Source organism: Neovison vison, chromosome 5 (genome assembly GCF_020171115.1).
Source record: "Neovison vison isolate M4711 chromosome 5, ASM_NN_V1, whole genome shotgun sequence".
In the NCBI taxonomy this organism is placed as follows: domain Eukaryota; kingdom Metazoa; phylum Chordata; class Mammalia; order Carnivora; family Mustelidae; genus Neogale; species Neogale vison.
Window position 1 is genome coordinate 91,981,742 of NC_058095.1, and position 18,970 is coordinate 92,000,711.

At 43.9% G+C, this 18,970-nt stretch overlaps 3 protein-coding genes across 4 annotated transcripts in view; 2 read left to right on the plus strand and 1 right to left on the minus strand.

Annotated features, from left to right (window-relative positions):
* LNX2 (ligand of numb-protein X 2) overlaps positions 1–3,496 on the minus strand; it is an 82,115-nt gene extending 78,619 nt beyond the window's left edge. The window contains exon 1 of one of the 2 annotated variants that reach the window (XM_044249510.1): positions 3,389–3,496. The gene's annotated coding sequence lies outside the window, so the exon portion shown is untranslated. The remainder of the gene's footprint in view (positions 1–3,388) is intronic. The other variant, XM_044249506.1, reaches the window with a different exon arrangement.
* Positions 3,497–5,024: 1,528 nt separating this feature from the next.
* LOC122906983 (DNA-directed RNA polymerases I and III subunit RPAC2) lies at positions 5,025–6,623 on the plus strand. The gene is made up of 2 exons (XM_044249511.1): positions 5,025–5,105; positions 6,047–6,623. Exons 1-2 carry the CDS (start codon positions 5,080–5,082, stop codon positions 6,420–6,422), a joined length of 402 nt encoding a protein of 133 aa, XP_044105446.1. The 5' UTR covers positions 5,025–5,079; the 3' UTR covers positions 6,423–6,623.
* LOC122906984 (protein POLR1D-like) overlaps positions 5,028–18,970 on the plus strand; it is a 43,314-nt gene continuing 29,371 nt past the window's right edge. Inside the window, exon 1 of the mRNA XM_044249513.1 lies at positions 5,028–5,105. Within this exon, the coding sequence (XP_044105448.1) occupies positions 5,080–5,105 (26 nt within the window). The 5' untranslated portion in view covers positions 5,028–5,079. The remainder of the gene's footprint in view (positions 5,106–18,970) is intronic.

The window sequence follows — 18,970 nt, forward strand, 5'->3', positions numbered from 1 at the left end:
GAGTGGAACCTTCAAAATAAGACCTTTGTTTCTTCTAGAAACCTTGTTGAATTTTGATACAGAAAGGTGGGCCTGGAGTAAATTTTAACCCCATAAGCATGGATAAGTTAAATAGCACTGCATAATAAAAAATAATTTAATTTGGGGGGCAATCAGAAAGAAAAAAAAAAGAGGAGGAGATGGGCACAGAGCCAACCAAATTATGAACCCGGAGCTCCCCTCTGATGGTGGCCAAAATGCATTTTAAGGAGAAATGTCTAATATTCAACATGAACACTCCTACCACTACTATATTATAAACCTCTCCTTTGCCTCCCCTTTCCTCTAATCTTCCAAAAAGCTAACCACAGGGGCATGTGGGTGGCTCAGTTGGTTAAATGTCTGCCTTTGTCTTGGGTCATGACCCAGGGACCTGAAATAGAGTCCCACATCTGGCTCCCTCTTCTCCCTGGGCCCCTGTCCGTTCCCCTGCTTATGCTTGCATGCGCGCTCTCTTTCTCTCTCATTCTCTCTCTCAAATAAATAAATAAAATCTTAAAAAGAAAAAAAAAAAAAGCTAACCACACCCACAAAGGCTTTATGCAAAGTCTTTATTTTCTTTTTTCCATTCTTTCCTAGCTCCTGCCCAGCACATCTATCCAACATCTTCATCACAGAAGTCTCCACCGTTCATTAGCACTTCACTGATTGATCCAAAACTAATTATCTTCTCTTCCCCATTTCTACCTTCAGTTGCTTTTAACCACTCCTTTCCATATCTTACAACATTCTACTAGCTCATTAATGTCATCATCACTAAAGGAACAACTAATATTTACCAAGTACTTGTAACATGCTAGGTACTCTGCCAAGGGCATTTTATGCGTAATTTCATTTGATCCTCAAACCCTACTAGGCAGGTACTAGGATCATTTCCTAAATATTAGGAAACCAAGTTCAGGATGGTAATTCTACAGGTAAGCAATGGAATTCAACTTTTGTACTCACTTCACAGCCAGTTTAACCAGTACACTCCAACACCTTAAGTCAAAAAACTTAGGAATCATCCTCTCATTAATCATAGCTAGTCACTTACCTAGTCTAACCAAATATACTTCCTCAATGCCACATCAGCTCTACCTCCCCTGCCTTCACACAGAGTAACAACTAGCATCTAGCAAATCCTCACTATATGCCAAGCACTATTCTTTTTTTAAAATATTCATTTATCTGAGAAAGAGAGACAGAGCGCTCACATGAGCAAGCTGGGAGAGGGTTTGCAAAGGGAGACAGAATCCTCAAGCAGACTCCCCGCTGAGCACAGATCCTGCCTCTGGGCTCCATCCCAGGACCCAGAGCAGAAACCGAGTCTGATGCTTAACCAGCTGAGCCACCCAGGGTGCCCCATGACATTCTATTTAAAGTTAGGAGCTTTGGGGGTACCTCGGTGGCACAGTCAGTTGAGTTTTGGCTCAGGTCATGATCTCAGAGTCACACAATCTAGCCCAGTGCAAGCCTCCCTGCTCTGATTCAGGTGGGTTTGGGATCCTCTCTCTCCCCCTTCCCCACCTGCCTCCCCAACCCTCTCCCTCTCTAAAATAAATTAATAAAATCTTCAAAAAAATAAAAAATAAAATTAGCAGCTTTGCATCATAAGTAGATAAAGTCCAAATTTCTTCATTTGGCACACAAAATCCTCCATGTTCCTGTTCAAGTCAATTCAATAAGTATTTGAGTGCCTACTGTAATCAAGGCAAAGTGCTAAGTCCTCTGAAATGAATAATACACAAACGCCTGAGTGCTATTCCAACCCCAAACAATGCACCCTCGGCCAGAGTAACTACATGTGGATCTCATAATGCAACACCCTACTTGTTAGTCCCTTTGCCTAGAATGTACTGCGAAAATTCCACAGCCGTCTGAAGTGCCTAAGTGAGGTCCTCCCTAGCAAACTCCAGGCAGAAATGCTCCCTTTTCTAAGTCCCCACAGCACTTCATTCAAATTACTTTCAGGTAGCTAATGGAACAGGTATGGGTCAGCTTCCAAGTAAGGCTGTGATCACCAGTGGGGAAAGAACTGATCCTGGCCATCCATGTCTGTCACACAGCAGGCAGTAGGCACTCTAATACATGCTGAGTAAATAAGTAATAAAAATTTTCTAACTTGATGAGAAGAAAAGAGAAACAATATACAGAATTAGGAATGTTAACACACAAGTGGGCCAAATTAAAAGTAGTGTTATTGTACTTTGGTTCCTATTTGGCCTACATTTTACCCCTCTGGGAAAACTCACATGTGAGACTTGGACAAGCTAAAAAGGCAAAACTTTGTTTTTCATGGCCCAACAAAGCTCTGACGGGCCAAAAAGGATACTAGATCAAAGTCCATTTTCTAAAGGGTTGTGGAGATGGGAATCAAATCTGTCAGAGAAAATAAAATTGATCTACTGAGATCCAACTTCATCAGCGCTGTGTCACACTCCACTCAAGGGGAAAAAAAAAAAAAATCTGTCCTGGGAGGAAGGCCAATTGACAAATAAGTACTACTGCTGCAAGAACGTGAAATTCTTAAAGTGAAGGCAGTTCCTATAAACCAGAGCTCGCAACTGTCTCCTCCTAACAATGCTTTACACTCAACTTCGTTTCTGCTTTCTGTGATTTCAAGAGCCCAAGCCTCCGTGTACTGTAGCTCCTCGTAGAAAAGAACGTCTTGATTCCCAACCTGAACTGCGAACTGTAACATCAGAAGAAACACTACCTATGTCAGAAGTCCTTGTCTGAAACATATGGCATAAAGCTTTGGAAGCGACTGAGGTCTTTCCTGGATGGTGCTTTGTGTGCAACTGTTTCCAAATCGAGATCCATATTTTCAAATCACCCCCCTGAAGACGTGAGCTCTCCCTTCCCTCCAGCCTCCAGGGAAAGGTGAGAATTCAGAAGCAACAGGCTGGGACGGAGGGTATCCCCCTCTTCCTTTGCTGGAGAACAAGATCCGATGTAAGGCAGCTAGTGCCCCTCTCGTTTGCAACACACTCACAGGAAATAAGAAACTCATCCCCACCTCTCCCCTCCTGGAAAAAGCGAACGACGCAAAGGGCAGCAACACAGTGGCCGGAACCAACAAATGGTAACAGCCGGGGGCCTCCCGCCTCTCCCAGGCGCCTGGTCGGCGGCGGGCACCCGGCTCAGGACAGCCCGTCCCTCCCTCCCCGCACCAGCGCGGCCGGCCCCACAGCTGGTCGGGTCTACGTTCCCGCACAGCCCGGGCGAGCGAGAAGCAGAGCCGTGGACGTCGGCCGCCTCCCCCGGCACGGCGCTGCCCCACGCCCCGCCGACGCCCGCACCTGAGGCGGCTGCTCGGGACCCGCGACAGGGCGCGGGGCCAGGCGGGCAGGACAAAGTTACTCACTGGGAAAGCGCGGCCGCCCGGGGCGCGCACCGGCTCGCAGCGCCGCAGCCCAGCGCCAGGTCCGCTCTCCGCGGGCCCGCTGAGGGAGCGGGGAGCCGGCCGGCCTCCGCTCCGCCGGGAACCGCCGCAGCCGCTGCCACCACCGCGGATTTCCTGGCAAGAAGCAAACTCTGGCCAAGACTTCACTTCTCAACCGCCCCTGCTGCCTTCCCGGGGGCGAGCGCCGGGGCCGAGCCGCCCAACCCGACACGCACCTGGGCCAACCGGCTGTAGCACAGGGCGGGAAGGAGGCGGGCCAGAGAGCGGCTCCACCTATCCGAGAGCTCAGGGGGCGGGCCAGGCTGCGGCCGTCACTCCTGGGTTAGAGTGAGCCCACCCCGCCCCTCGCCGCCGGCCCTCCCCCACCCGGGCTCGGCTGTTGCTGCCGCCCGCCTGATTCCCCCAGCGGAAGACACGCTCAAGAAGTGATCTGCGCTCACCGCCGACAGCGGACCGCCGCGAGGAGGAGCAAGGAACAGCTGGGGGAGGCAGTGAACATCTAGGGGAATCGGGTGGGGAGTATGAGAACAGGTGGCGCAGGAAAGCCTAAATAAAGGTGTGCTGGGGCTAGGGGACTCTGGGGTAAGGTTCGAGGGACGAGGACTGATCGGGCTGTGAAGGACGAGGGGAGTAGGAGATTGAGGAAGAAGGATGAAGGAGGGTTTTAGTGAAGAACACCTGGGGGGACGGAGAGAGGAGGTGTAGGAAGGAAAAAGGAGGGCGGGGAGCGAGTCCGGGTGGTGAAAGGTTGCCGAGGCGGGGACAGGGGCACCTGGGAACAAAGGTGAGAGGGAAGCTCCCCAGGTGAGGAGGTTTAAGCCGAAAGCGTAAAAGGCAAAGGAAGTCCAGAGCAAGGGAGGACGTACGTATTACAGGTGTAGAAAAAATTCTAGGAGAGAAAGGACGGGGGGCAGGAGGGAGAAGAGCACTTTACTTCCAAACTCTCGCTCCTCCCTACGAAGATAAAAACGAAGGCTTATTTTGATCCATTTGAGGTGTGCAGCTACAAGATCCCGGATGACAAACACAATCTGAAATTAAACCTTTTCTGTTGTGAAATTCATCAAGGTGTACTGATCAACTATAGTTTAAACCTGTCATCCCCTGACCACCACCACCCACCCCTGCCAGGCTTGAGGGTCCCTCTATGGAGTAACACAATGCCCGTAGGGTCAAGAAGCTTGTCTGATAGAGGCCCGATTCCGCCCTAAGAAGAAAGGTGATTTGGGGGCGGCAGGTAAGGCCCGGCCCCCCTCGCCATCACCTGGCCGGAGGTGCCAAGGGCTGAACCCAAACGCCCACAGGCCGGTCTCGGCCTTGAGGTGGGACGGGAGACCGACCCCATCTATACCCCCTAGCTCAGCGGACGGACTGGCTCCGGGAGCTCTAGGTAAGTGTAGCAAGTCCAGACGGCCACCGCCCTCCTCGCGCCGGGAGCCCGGCCTGTGGGCGGGGCCTCCCGGCGGAACGTGCACGCCCCGCCCAGCGGCTGGGCCTAGCCGCGCGCCGCTGTGGCTCCTCCTCCCTCCTTCCGTCCTCGGCTCCTTCCGTCTGTTGTTCCTTCCTTCCTGCTTCGCCCGCACGTTTTACGGTATGGGTTAGCGCCTCCGATACGCCAGCACCACCTGAGGATCCCGGAAGCCGTCCCCGCGATGGAAGAGGACCAGGAGTTGGAGAGGTAACGGCCGTGGGGGCGGGTGGGGGGAGCAGGCCGCGCCCTGCGTCGGGAGTGGGTGACCGGGGGGCAGGTGGCGGATCGGGGCCTCAGCGTCCACCGCCCGGCCCGGCAACGAGGGCCGGGCTGGAAGGACAGGAGAGAGAAGTGGGCGCCTGAGTGGGAGGAGGGGGGCCCCGCCTGGGATGGGAGGGGAGGACATACGGATGTGTTTGAGTAGAGGCGCCTCGGTACAACTAGGTGTCCTGGAGGGAGCACAAGTTACGAGACCGGAGTTTAGTCCCTAAACCGCCCTCCCGAATTAGAACAGCATGAGTAAATAAAACTAACGTAAGGCCACGCACCAGGCCTCCGCTCGCCGAGTGCTGGTATTGGTGCGTTCCGTCAGGCCTAAGCCCCTGTAATTGTGGCCCAACTTACTGTGTAGAGTGCTAATAAAGCCACTCCTCCGTGCGCTCAGCTCTTTCTCCCTCCTGCTTGATTGACACTTTGCAGAATTTCCATTCTAGTTTATCTCCTGCAAATGGAAACCATAGTGGGGCCTGCACGGTGATGATATATCTGCAGCCCCAATTTTTAAGAAGATCTGTGTTTTTGTATACCTTTAAGTACCCTTTCATTCTCTAGTAGAGACCACCCTATCCCACTTCTGTCCCTTTCTTGTGATTCTGCCAAAAGAATATTTTAGCAAACATTTATGTTTGTGCCCTTGTGGCCATGTGAACGGTCAGATGGAGTAGGGCGAAACCGGAGGCAATCATTAAATATTTATTGATAGAGTCTGTGGAGGCAGGAAAATAAGGGGCTAATACAACTAAATAATCCTATGTAATTGGAGTGCATTAGAGTGATTTGTTGCAATTGTGATACAGTAAATGAAAAAAAAAGCTAGTTACAAAACCATATTCAGTATGATCTCATTTTTATAAAAAATATGTGTGTAGAAAAATATCTGGATTGAAGACCTCAATGGCTGAAGGCGAGAGGAAGACAGCCCTGGAAATGGTCCAGGCAGCTGGAACAGATAGACACTGTGTGACATTTGTATTGCACGAGGAGGACCATACCCTAGGAAATTCTCTCCGTTACATGATCATGAAGAACCCGGAAGTGGAATTTTGTGGTTACACTACAACCCATCCTTCAGAGAGCAAAATTAATTTACGCATTCAGACTCGAGGTGCTCTTCCAGCTGTTGAGCCATTTCAGAGAGGCTTGAATGAGCTCATGAATGTCTGCCAACATGTGCTGGACAAGTTTGAGGCCAGCATAAAGGAATATAAGGATCAAAAAGCAAGCAGAAATGAATCCACATTCTAGTCTCTTATGCACTATACGGGGAGGACATCCTCTAGGATATTCTCTTCGTGATCTTGCAAAACCCAGAAGTAGAAGTTTGCGATCACAACACGAGCTGTCCTTCAGAAAGGCGTGCTTCTAGCTATGACCCATTACAGCCGTTGGAATCCCCGCAAGAACCTTTGTACTCACCTAATAAATTCCCTCTTTTATTTAAACTAATTTGAGTGGTTTCTGTTGCTTCATCTGGAAGATTGACTGTGTCAGGGGTTTTTTGTTTGTTTGGGGTTTTTTGTTTTTTTTTTTTTGGTTTTTGTTTTTGGGTTTTTTTTTTTTCTTTTCATTGAGCCAAAAGTGAACGTAAGAAAGCTAGAAGAAAATTAGAGGCCTAGACAAGGGCTTTGATCAAGGGAATTCAAAAGAATATGCATTCATGGCTGTGACTGGGGGAGAGGGAGAGATGCAGTAGAGCAGGGCTCCAGACAGACTAGGGTTAGTTTAAAAAAGAAAGAAAGGTGGAAGTGGGAGGAGGACTTAGCTTCTTGCTAGATTATTTTTAGTAAATCATGAGAGAATTGCAACTTTTGCTCTGACTGGTAGGTTGGGCAAGGGTGGGGAATAACTTGAAAAACTTGTGAGAATTCTCGTTTCACAGGAGAGTTAGGTAGAATCTAGCTCCATCTTTGTGGTAGCATATTATAGGAGAGATGCCAGTTTACTGCTTTAATTTCAGGACACTAACAAAATATTTTGCCAGAAAGGACCTAAGTAGGTCATGAGTTTATATTATAAAAGAAAAAACTGGCATGACCAGGTAACATCTTCAGTCCTTACGCGGGTATCTAAATATAGCTCAGAGTTCCAATAAGGATGGGGAAAAGGAAATTTCCATGTTGGGAAAACGATTTTTTTTTAAAACTTAAAATATTAGTGAACCACCTCTGAACTGCCCTGTTAATCTCATCAACATTGTCTTATATCTGTTCTACCCCAACTTGACTCTTAATTCACCCTAAATCTCTTGTCAGCCTTTGAATTTGAGCATTGCACCCCCAGCACTCTATGCTCTGGGGCCTTTGTTTTTGCTGTTCCATATTCCTGGAACACCCTTACTCTGCTATGCCCTAGGGTAGGTAAGAACTCCTAGGTCAGACTCCCACCCTAGTTTGGACACTTGGATTTCATTTTACTCCTGCATTTCCTGGTCTTGGATTCACTATGCTATTGTTAGTGCTTATATTGTCTATCCACTAGACTGACTTGCAGCACAGTGCCTGATAGGTAGTAGACAATTAGAAAATACTAGCTAAATCCATGTCGTTTGTTAAGGGATGTAACCTTTTATTCACTTCATTCAGACCTCTTTCTACCAGTCTGGCCTAGAACCTACATTCCTACACTCAACTTCTTCAGATAAATATATTTCTGTATTTATTGAGCACCTGGTATATTCCAGGCCCTGGGATGGAACAGTATTGAATGAGACACAGACCTTCTTCTCCTAGAGCATACATTATAGTAGGAGTGAATTTTTTTTTTAACTTGGAAGTCTGGGAAAACAAATATAGGGTCAAGATAGAAAACATGAAAGGCAAATCACCTTTTGGTATGGAAGTCAGGGATGTTCTTCCAAAGATTACAGGAAGAGAAGGAGCTAACTGCAAAAAGGATATCGTGTTTTGGTGGACTAACTGTGCAAGGGTCTTTGAGGCAGAAAACTGGTAGTCTGAGGATTTAAAGATAGTGAGAGATTTGCTTATCTGTAGCATGGTAAGAAGAAGGGCATAGGCTATGGATTCGGTGGGAAGAAGAGTTGGGGTGGTAAGGGGTTTGGATTTTAAGTACAATGGTAATGATACCTGAATACCTGATACCTGATACCCAGAAGGCAGAGGAGGAAAGGAAAAAACTGAGGGCAGGACAGTGCCATGGAGGGATGATTTGAGAGAACCGTAAGAGTGCCAAGCCTGGAAAGGCAGCAAGCTAGTGATAGGCAAAAGAAGGTTGATTTGAAATATATTTTAGAACTGAATTGGTATAGAATTGGCAGATCTCAAGAATTGGATGTGGACAATGGAGAAATGTGATTCCCACTTAGGTTTGGGGTCAAAGTACTGCAATGGGAAGCTTAAGAGGAAAAAGAAGTTGAAAAGTGGAAAAGGTAACTGAACTCAAAAGCTCCATTCTGAATGTGGTAGACAGTGGATATGTGAATTGGAGGCCATGAAAAACATCTAAGCTACAGAGAAACTTTGTGAGTTCTTGCCATCAAGATGATGTAAATCCATAAAAATGAGTGTGATAAAAGAAGTTGGCCCAAGCCTAAAACCTGGGCAAGCTCAGCATTAAAGGCTGGGTATGAAAGTAGCAACCAATGAGGAGACTTACGGAAAAGCCAGTGCTTTCAGAGAGGGAAAAAATGTTGAACGAGACACAGGACAGAAAAGTGGTGATTGGCATTAACAGGGAGGTTTTTGGGCACTGGACATGTCAGTTTAGTGCCTGAGAAGTCTAAACGTTAGCACTCATTGTATAGAAAAGGGGCTTAGTTTGGGTTTTCCAAACAAGAAAATACACTGGAGAGCTAAATGTTAGTGGGAGCAGGGAAGAGGGAAGGTCCAAGTCCTAGTCCTAGGGTAGGGAGTATTCTAAACTGATATGAAAGAGATTCTGGAAAGTCAGGGTCATTGTAAGGAAGTTCACACTCGAAAATGTAAGGAGATAGGTGGGAAAGGATCAAAAATGTCTTTGCCTCATCTAAAATTTTGCCTCCAAATATTCCTGTGGGGATGGCAAGCAGGATTATTTAAATGAAGTTTAATACCTCTAAACCAAGACCTTCAGGAGATGAAAGCAAAGCTTAATTAGTGGACATAGGATGATGATGGTAGACTGAAGTAATTACCAACAGTACGTGTGGGAAACGCACCCGTCGGTGACTGCCTCCCCAGCTCATGGCTTCATTGCTCTGAAGAGGATTTCTCATCACTGATAATGTGGCTTGCTGGCTCGGTTCTGTTTAGGGTAGCCATAAACTCACAGGTTCAGACAGAACAACTTCAGAAGGCAGAGGGGGAAAGGAAAAAACTGAGGGCAGGACAGGCAGGATAACTCAAGAGCCAAGTGTGAGTGGGGAGAACCTGCATAAAGTCTGCGAAACCTGAGGAAGACTGAACTGCTCTGTAAAAGGATGAGGGACATAAATAGGAGTCAAATGTATTTATATAAACTGTGGAAAAATAACTTGATCAGTACCTCCGATTTGCTCTCTAATAGCTTTTCACTCTAAATAAACTAATATTAATGATTTAAAATCAGGAATCTTGTTCAGCTATAAAGCACTATGCCTTTTAAAGAGCCAATCATTAAATAAAATGATTACATACCAAAGGCTTTTAATATATACTAATTTGAGTACTTGCGCAGCACTTTCTATTTTCAGAGCACTTTACAAACTAATTATTTATAAATTGCATATAGCTATAACATGTAAGCGCTCTAATTAGTTGGTATAACACAGGTGCCTACAAAGTATCTGTAGTGATTTAAAAAAAAATGTCTACATAAAAAGTAGATCATTTAGTACCATTCTGATCAAAGATTGTCTTGCATTTCAAGAAATAAAGCATATCAAGTTCTATGGCACACCATTCCCCACCCTTCTTTTTGTCTCCTCGAAGCATTAAGATTGTAGGTAGTCCCCAGATCACTAGAGAAGAGTCATCTTTTCTGTTAGAATAACTTAAAGTCAGAGAACATCTCTGTAACATCCCTCAGACTGGGCTCCTAGGAAGTGGGCCCAAATCCACCAGTCTGCTTTCAAGTATTTACAAAGACCCAAAGCCCAGCCCTTTTGTCCTCAGATTCTTGGGGTTTTTGGTTTTGTTTTGTTTTGTTTTCCTTCTCTTTTTGAAACTTTATAAATTGTCTTGGTACAATTACTGTGTGGTCTGCAGTTTGTTTTAATGACTTCCTTCTGTACCTAGATTATTGTATCTCTGTACAGCAAATGTGATCCTAGTAGGGGCACTAGCCCTAAGAAGTAGAAGAGATAACAGTATAATATTGGACTGTCATAAAAAGCCTTATACAGTTTTGGAGCCAGGGCAGACAACAGGTATACACATGACAAAGAAAACAAATTGTATTTGTGATAAAGTGCCCTAACATACAGTGTTGAGTAAGTATCGTGCTAAACACGGACCGGAATGGGTGAGAGATGCTTGTGAAACAAGGACTATTCCATGAGCACCTACTCTGCCAGCCACTGTCCTAGGCACAGTAGAGAGCAAGTAAGATGGGCATAGTCTGCCTTTCAGCAACTCATTGAGTTGCTGAAAAGTTGGCAGACTTGTAAAATAAAAACAGTATTCCAGGATAAATTGCTTTCTCTTTCCCAATGTAAAAGAGCCAGTAAAGATTTCTGAGCTAGGGAATGCCCCAAGGTTTTTAATTTTTTTTTTTTTTTTAATCCCTTGCTGGTGCGGAATGGGTAAGTGGGAGGAAACTGTTAGCAGTGCATTGGGCAACATTTCTAACAGTCCAGGTGTGATGTAAGGAGGATGCAAGTGGTGATACACAGAAACTGCTAAATGAGAATTACAATACTTGGAGACAGAGTCTGTGTAGGAGGGAAGGTAAAGGAAGCATTGAAAATGGTCCCATATCCTTGTCTTTTACCCCTTTGTTTTTCTACCACTCCCTGACAACCAAAACCAGTATGGCAGGATTTACCATCTCCTCTCCTCCCCAACCAGTCCTTGCTTCTGGGTGTCCCTGCATGCAGCCGCCCTCCTCTCCTTCCCTCATCCATGTCAGAATTCACATCATTAACAAGGCTGGGAATCCAGGGCTACAAGTGGGAAGGTTGAGGGATGGGACACTGAGCTGGATCTTGATCTTGCTGCTGTCTGCCCTCAACCAAGTTGCTCTCCTCAAAGGGAACGGTTCATTCATTCATACTCATTCCGTAAATAGTACTGCAAGCACTGTTTAGGTAGTAGGAATATACCCGAGAACAAACTGGCCCACAAGCAGTTTATTTTGTAATAGCAATTATATAAAATACATAAATACATGACGGGATCTAAGGTGGTGGTATAGATGGGAAGTAAAAGAAGGATGGCGATAGGAAGGGTGAGACATTGAGTAGTTAGGGAAGGCCTTTCAGAGAAGGTGACATTTGAGCAGAGAAATAAAAGAGACCAAGGACATGGGAGGCTATACACAGAATTTTCTAAAAACAGATTATTCAACAATGAAAAAGCAAAATTACAAACCTTTTTAAAGGAATAAACTTTCAGCACTGTGTGTATGTGTTTGTGTGTGTGTAGTTCTTAATCTGTGCCTAAAAATATATCATTTATCTTTAATCTGTATATGCATTTGTTAATATATACGTCATATATATCTCACCAGGATGGGTGAGAGATGCTTGTGAAACAAGGACTGTTCCATGAGCACCTACTCTGCCAGCCACTGTCCTAGGCACTGTAGAGAGCAAATAAAATGGGTGTAGTCTGCAACTCACGGAGTATTAAAGTTGGCAGACTTGTAAAATAGAGTATTCCAGGATAAATCGTTTTCTCTTTCCCAATGTAAAGGAGCCAGTAAAGATTCCTGAGCCGTGGAATGCCCCAAGGTTTTTAATTTTTTTTTTTTTAATCCCTTGCCAGTGCAGAATGGATAAGTGGAAGGAAACTTTGTAAGACAGCAGTGCATTGGGTGACATTTCTAACAGCCCAGGTGTGATGTAAGGAGGGTGCAATCTTTTATCTGTATGTGCATTTGTAATACATGGTAAAGAATATAGTAAAAAATACCAAGTTACTGGGACAGTAGGATATTGTAAGAGTTTTAGGTTGGCTAATATACATAGGGGAGTTGATTTTTACAGGCCCTTTTTTCTTTTTCCTTTCTTTTTTGTTTTTGTTTTTTAAGAAAAGTCTATCTTGGGAGCGGAAATTGATGTGCTTGGGGTCCTGAATACTTCAGCATATGAGTTAAGAGGTTGTGGTGTTGGAATCACACTACCTGGGTTTTGGTATGGCTGTAGAGTTTTTTAGCTATGTGACCTTGGACAAGCTGTTTGACCTCTTTGTGCCTAGGCTTCCTCATGTGTAGAATTGAGATAACAGTAATATTGATCAGATAGAGAGATACTATAGCTATTAATTTAGATAATATTTTCAAAGTTCATAGAACAGTATCTGCCCCATTGAGTATGTTCTTAATCAATGTTATTAATGTTATTATAATATGAATTGTGTCAAACAGGCTGGTTTCTTTCATATTTCTTCCAAGTGAAAACTGGAAAGCAAAACTCCTCTGTTATTTTTGTTTCCCCTAGCCTAGGACATATACAAATTTGTGGACCCCTGTATGAAAGGTTATCAGTCTGCTACATCCATTGCTTTCAAGAATGATATTTTAAAATAGCATTTCTACTTATAGAGTATAGGTAGAAATCAAAGAGAAATTGTGTTTCTCCTCTTTTCACAAAGAAATTCAGATAAAACATTCATAATCTTTCCTAAGCTTCAAGACAAAGGTTAAGCAGGAGGGAAGGCAAGTACTAGAGCAGATGGCCACCTGTTTGGGTGCTGCGTATACAGATATTGACAGGAAGCCAGGCTAAGCATAAAATTGCATGCAATAGAATATATTGGTATTGTATCTACTAATACTAGTCCCTAGTAGATTCCAATATTTGTTACATAAGACATTTAATATATTTCAAAAAGAAGAGCTTCCTGTGTGTTTTTCTAAGGCTACCATGCTGACTTGGGTCAAACCTCATCATTGTAGGTAATGCCTCAACCAATTCTATTAGAAGGATTCCGCAAGAAAATCAAACTGCTAGAGTATGTAGCAGATGGAGACTATACTTGTGGCTTAAACAACAGTTGAGGGTTTGGAGTTTTCCTTTTTTTTCTTTTTCAGGGGTGAAAGTGGCTTTCTTTCTGGGGCCTCTCTTTCAAGATAGTACTATATGGAAGTGAAGGATAGGGACTCTAAAGTCAGAGGCCTGGTTTAAATCTTGGCTCCACCACTTTCTAACTTGTAAATACAAGACAGTATCTTAACAGTTCTGACCCTCAGTTTCCTTATTTATAAAATACCAGCTTTATAGGGTTATTGTGAAGAATGAGTGAAATAAAGCACTTAGCAAATTCTTAGTGTAAATACTCAAATATTATCTATCACTATTGTTATATTGATTATTGCTTAAGCCAATTAGTGGTGATTAGAATAGTGGCTTTCATAGTATTGGTTCTGTCTCATTATCTGTGAGAGACCTCAAAGCTGGCTTGTAGCAAATGGTCTCTGTCTTCCCACATCATCACCTGTGACTGTCTGCGCCAGTGGCCTTCTCATATCTGTCATATCTGCCTAGCTGGTGCCCCTTCCAGAGCTCTGGCACCTGTCCTATACTTGCCTAGATTCTCCTCCCCTAAATCTTCACATGGCCTCTTTTCAAGGTCATTTATGCAGGGAAACATCCTTGACCACTGTATTACTTATCCATTAATGTATAACAAAATGTCCTAGAACTTAGTGCTGAAAACAAAACAAAACAAAACAAAAAACATTTCTTAGAGTTTCTGTGGGTCAAGAATCTGGTTGGAGCTTACCTGGAAAAATCCGACTCATAGGATGCAATCAGCATGTCATCTGGGCTGCAGTCCTCTTGAGGCTGGGATGGGTGGATGATTGCTCCCAAGCTCACTCACTTGGGACTGCCTCCTACCATTGGATCCAGCTTCCCCCAGAGCAAGTGATCCAGGAAGTAGAGAACTCAAGATGGAAGCTACAGTCTTTTTATACCTTAATCTCAGAAGTGACATCTGTCATTCATTTCTGCCCGATTCTGTTTGTTGGAAGTGAGTTAATGAAGTCCAGCCCACACTGAAGGGGGGATTATACAAAGGGTGACTATCAGGAGGTGAGGATCCTTAGGGCCATACTAGAGACTGCTTAACCACAACTGCCTTCTCTAAAACGGCCTGTACACCTGCATACACCTACATCATTTTCTATCCAGAACTTGCTTCATTATGAACTGACACTGTATTCTGTGTTTATCTGTTTGTTGTCTAACTCCACTTGAATATAGGCTCCCTGAGGGCAATGACTTTGTCCTTGTTTGCCTTTGTATTCCCAGCACTTGAAATCATTCAGGCACATATAGGCATCCATTAATATTTATTTAGTAAATGAATGACTGTGTATGATTGAATGTCAGTGTCCATGGGACTGCCACAACAGGGAGGACTTTCCCGCACTTTGATGGGAAAATTGTCAGGAATCTCAGTCTCTATATGGCCTGAGAGCCCATGAAGGCTTCCAGGTTGTGCCGAGCAATGAACTCAATTCCGTTTTGACACTTTCTCACTGAATCAGAGATCCCTGGTTTGGGACTTAGTCCCACAGACTGTGCCCCCTTGCCTCATCCCACTTGTTATGCCAAGCCTGAGTCCAAATGATCGTCTGTGCTTCTAACCTGCTGGCTATAAATTGGAGGTCCCTGCAACTCCCTACTCAGTTTGCTAGAGCAGCTCGCAGAACTCAGAGAAACATATTTTTTGGTTTATTGGTTTTTTACAAAGGATACAGAACAGCTAGATGAAGAGGTACGTAGTGTAAGGTATGTGGGTCCGGTGTGCAGTTTTCGTATCCTCTCTCTCCGTGGATCTCTACCTGTTCACCAATCCGAAGCTCTCTGAACCCTGTCCTTTGGGTATTCAAGGAGACTTCCTTAGGCATAATTGATCAAATCCTTGGCCTTTGGTGACAGCTTAATTTCTAGCTCTTCTCCCTGCCCCAGAAGTCAGGAGGGGTAGGACACCCAGCCTTCATCTTTAAGTGACCTAGGGGCTTTCTAATTCATTTCCATAACCAAAGACCCCTTTATTGCTCTCTTCATTTAGGAAATTGCAGAGTTTTAGGCACGCTATGCCAGGAACAGATAAAGACCAAATATTTATTTCTTATAAATCACAATGTCACAAGTCCATAGAAGATTGGACTTGGAATCTTCAAGGAATAAGTGGACCATTCTATAATTTGACGTCTGGTGTGCCATTTTTTTACCACAGTAGCTCCTCCATAAGATGAGCAGACTCTTAGAGTTTTCCCTTGGATCCTCATAACCAGCTCTTAATTTCTCATCACCATACTTGCTGAGTTATATATGGGCTCTCAGAATCAATTTTAACTGGAATTCAGTGAGTTAAGGATCACATGTCATTAAGATTCCATAACTAAAATTATTTCAGATCCTGGTTTGCTTGCTTACTCTGTTCTGCATACTTATGCATAAATCCTGGGGCTTGGAATACTTAACAGGATTTTTATTCTGAAGTGTTTAATATAAAATATAAAATGTAAGCATCATTTACCATTTCAGTCCCTGAAAATGAAGAGTAGAGAGTATAATCATCCCGTTCTTCATGTGTCAAAGTAAATGCAATGGATTTATGTTGTGTATCAGATCTTATAATCTCAGCCTTCTGGACTGGGTTATACAAATTTATTCCTGTTCATTTCTTTATTTACATGGCAGAGATCGTACTTTGTTCTCAAATGGATGGAGAAAACTGGAGTGTCTGATTAGACACCATTCTGCTCTAAATGTCTGTCTTTTGAAGTGTCAGCCTACAGGTGTGTCACCGCCTGCTGCCCAGACTTGCAACGAGCACGCCAAGGGTTCCCTTCTATTTTCTTGTTCTAATAAATTGGTCCCCATCCGAGAGCAGTGTGCTTCAGAACAAGCCAGGACAGGTGGAAGCCAACTGGGCTTATCCCTAGCCAAAAGCAGACAGCCAAGCAGACACGTAACCGTGACTGTAAAGTAAGATGATTGATTGGCCTAGCCACGTGGGAAAACCAGTTTACTCTTCCTTCAAGGTAGTGTTTTCCCATTTACAGGGAAGGAAACTGAGGCCTGGAGAAGTAACCAGGCTAAGGGTATGTGGCTAGTATGTGGGTATGACCTAAGACAGCCTGGTTCCTTAGGCTCAGCTGCTCATGTCTGTGATGATGCCTATGTTACCTCCCTCGGGTACATATGAAATAACAAAGCTTCATCAGCATATGCTACAAAGAGTTCCATCTCAGAGAAAAACTGTGGACCAGTAATTCGTATTTATTTCCAAGTTCAGGTGAAAATCTGATGGAAATGAGGCTGTTCTTCGTATATCTTTTTTTTTTTTTTAAGATTTTATTTATTTATTTGACACAGAGAGAGAGATCACAAGTAGGCAGAGAGGCAGGCAGAGAGAGAGGAGGAAACAGGCTCCCCAGTGAGCAGAGAGCCCGATGCGGGGCTCCATCCCAGGACCCTGGGATCATGACTTCAGCCAAAGGCAGAGGCTCTAACCCACTGAGCCACCAAGGCACCCAGCTAGCTCTTCATTAACCATGGAAAAAATCAGTGAGTTAGAGAGTATCTGGTTGGGAAACCAGATACGGATTGACTCATACTTGGTTTGTGAAAATATCATTTTCCATATTGTTACATTTCATTGGCTTTATCTTTATGTTCATTTTAACTGTTTAATCTGTGTTTTACCAAAGCAGCACTTCACCATCCTGAAAATGTAGAAAACATCTTCACAGATCAAGTGAATTAAAGGTGTGTGTTAACTGAAAGGACTGTGGATATAGAGTCAGAAAGGTCTGGAGGAGAATCAGGTGTACCCTTTAACAGTTGTCCTTGGACAGTCAGCCCTGGTTACCTAACGAAAAGGGAACAGTAACTTCAAGGGTTCTTCTGAGGGTCACTGAGATAAAGTATTAGGCTATTAATCATTATGCACATGATAGATACTCTTAGATAATATATGTGTGTTTTAGTTAACACACAATTATCAATACTATATAACCATTTTTTTAATTTCTTAAAATAATACCTTACATTTGTTCAGTGCTTTATAGTTACAAAGTAATTACATGTGTGGTTTTATTTGATCCCCATAACAACTCTGAAAGCACAGTGGACATATCTTTATTTTACAGATATGTAACCAAGCTCACAGGATCACTGAGCTAGTGTGTGTCAGGACTAGGACACATCCTTTTCTCCACTCTGTGGGAGCTGCTTTGTCATTTTCTTATGGAGACTTGAACATGTCCTTGATTCAGATCTAGAAAGGAACAGATGGAGTAGGGAAGGTATAAAGATAGAACAGTTACCTGGAAATTCCATTCAGTCTGGGTCCTTCAGGAAAGATACCCCACTCTAAAGCTTGAACTATCTAGAATGTTGTTTTTGTGGTGTACCCACTCACTGGGAAGTTACCCACCTGCCCCTGTTGCCTAGAGAAGACCTAGTTCAAGAATAAAAGCAATGAACTATTTGCAAAGCTCAAGAACCCGACCACTGGCTTTCTTTTTATACATAGGATGGTGGACTTTTATATAATTTGTATCTGATCATGAGTTTCACAGGTCCTTGCTGTTTGAGGTAGTTCTCTTCTAACTGGTTCTCTGCTGTCTCCTGTTAGCCCTTTAAAATCTCTCCCAGTTTCACCAGAGGGCTTGGTTAGCTCTGTCGAACAGGCCGATTATTTTGATATCAAGTATGTGGTATACAGGAAATTTCCTCTGCCTCTACATAGGAAGATAGAATTTCCTTTATGTTATCTGGACCAATGTAATCCTTCTACTTTTCATCAAAACAGAATAATACAAGGGATAAAAATATTCTTTACAGAATAAAAATGAAAGGAGATACTGAAATTAAAAAAATGTTTTGTTTTGCCAAATTCAGATCCTGAAGCGAACTACATTGTCCCTCCCAAGAAACATTGGTACAAAGAAAGCCCTTTATACCACTCATCTTTTTCATTCCTCACAATGCATGAGCGAGCCAGGCCTTAATCTCATTTGACGGAAGGAAACATACTCAGAAGGGTCATAACGTGCCCTAGAACACCCAGTTGGCTGGTGGAGCTGGCGCCCTCTGTTCCACTCCGTTTTCCAGCATAAAACAGGGGTTTGCATATTAAAAGGTTTTGATCTCTCATGCTTTGAAGTTAATAATTTAGGTAATTTTGTGTAGGTTTTCGTTTTTATGTGATTAAGCAATCATAGCAAATTACTTTAAGAAATATTTGCCAGACACAGTGAATTCCAGTTGTACCACTCCTGAATCCCAGCAGGACCAAGTTTCCCATAAGGCTTTGCTGGGCGGGGTTCACTCTCTGCGTGTGTTTCAGAACACGACTGCAGACAGGCTGTAGCACTGGGCTGGGGTTAGTGCAGCTCTTTGCAGTGTTGGTCTCTAAAGGCAATGATCCTGGGCGAAAACATCCTAAGTACAGTCTATCCCCTTCTAGCTCCTACCAGGATGATGAAGACGTGCCATCTTCAGTTGGGGGTGGTGGTGGTGAGAAATACTGATAATTTTGAGGTAAATTTCCCCCCCCCCAAAAAAATAACTATTTAGTTTTTCATTTTGGTTTCTTTCCTTCCGCATTATAGTAAACAAAACCTGTAATTATCTGAATTTGAGGCCTCTCTGTAACTAATACAGAATTTTAGTACATGGCCCTACTTCTCTCAAG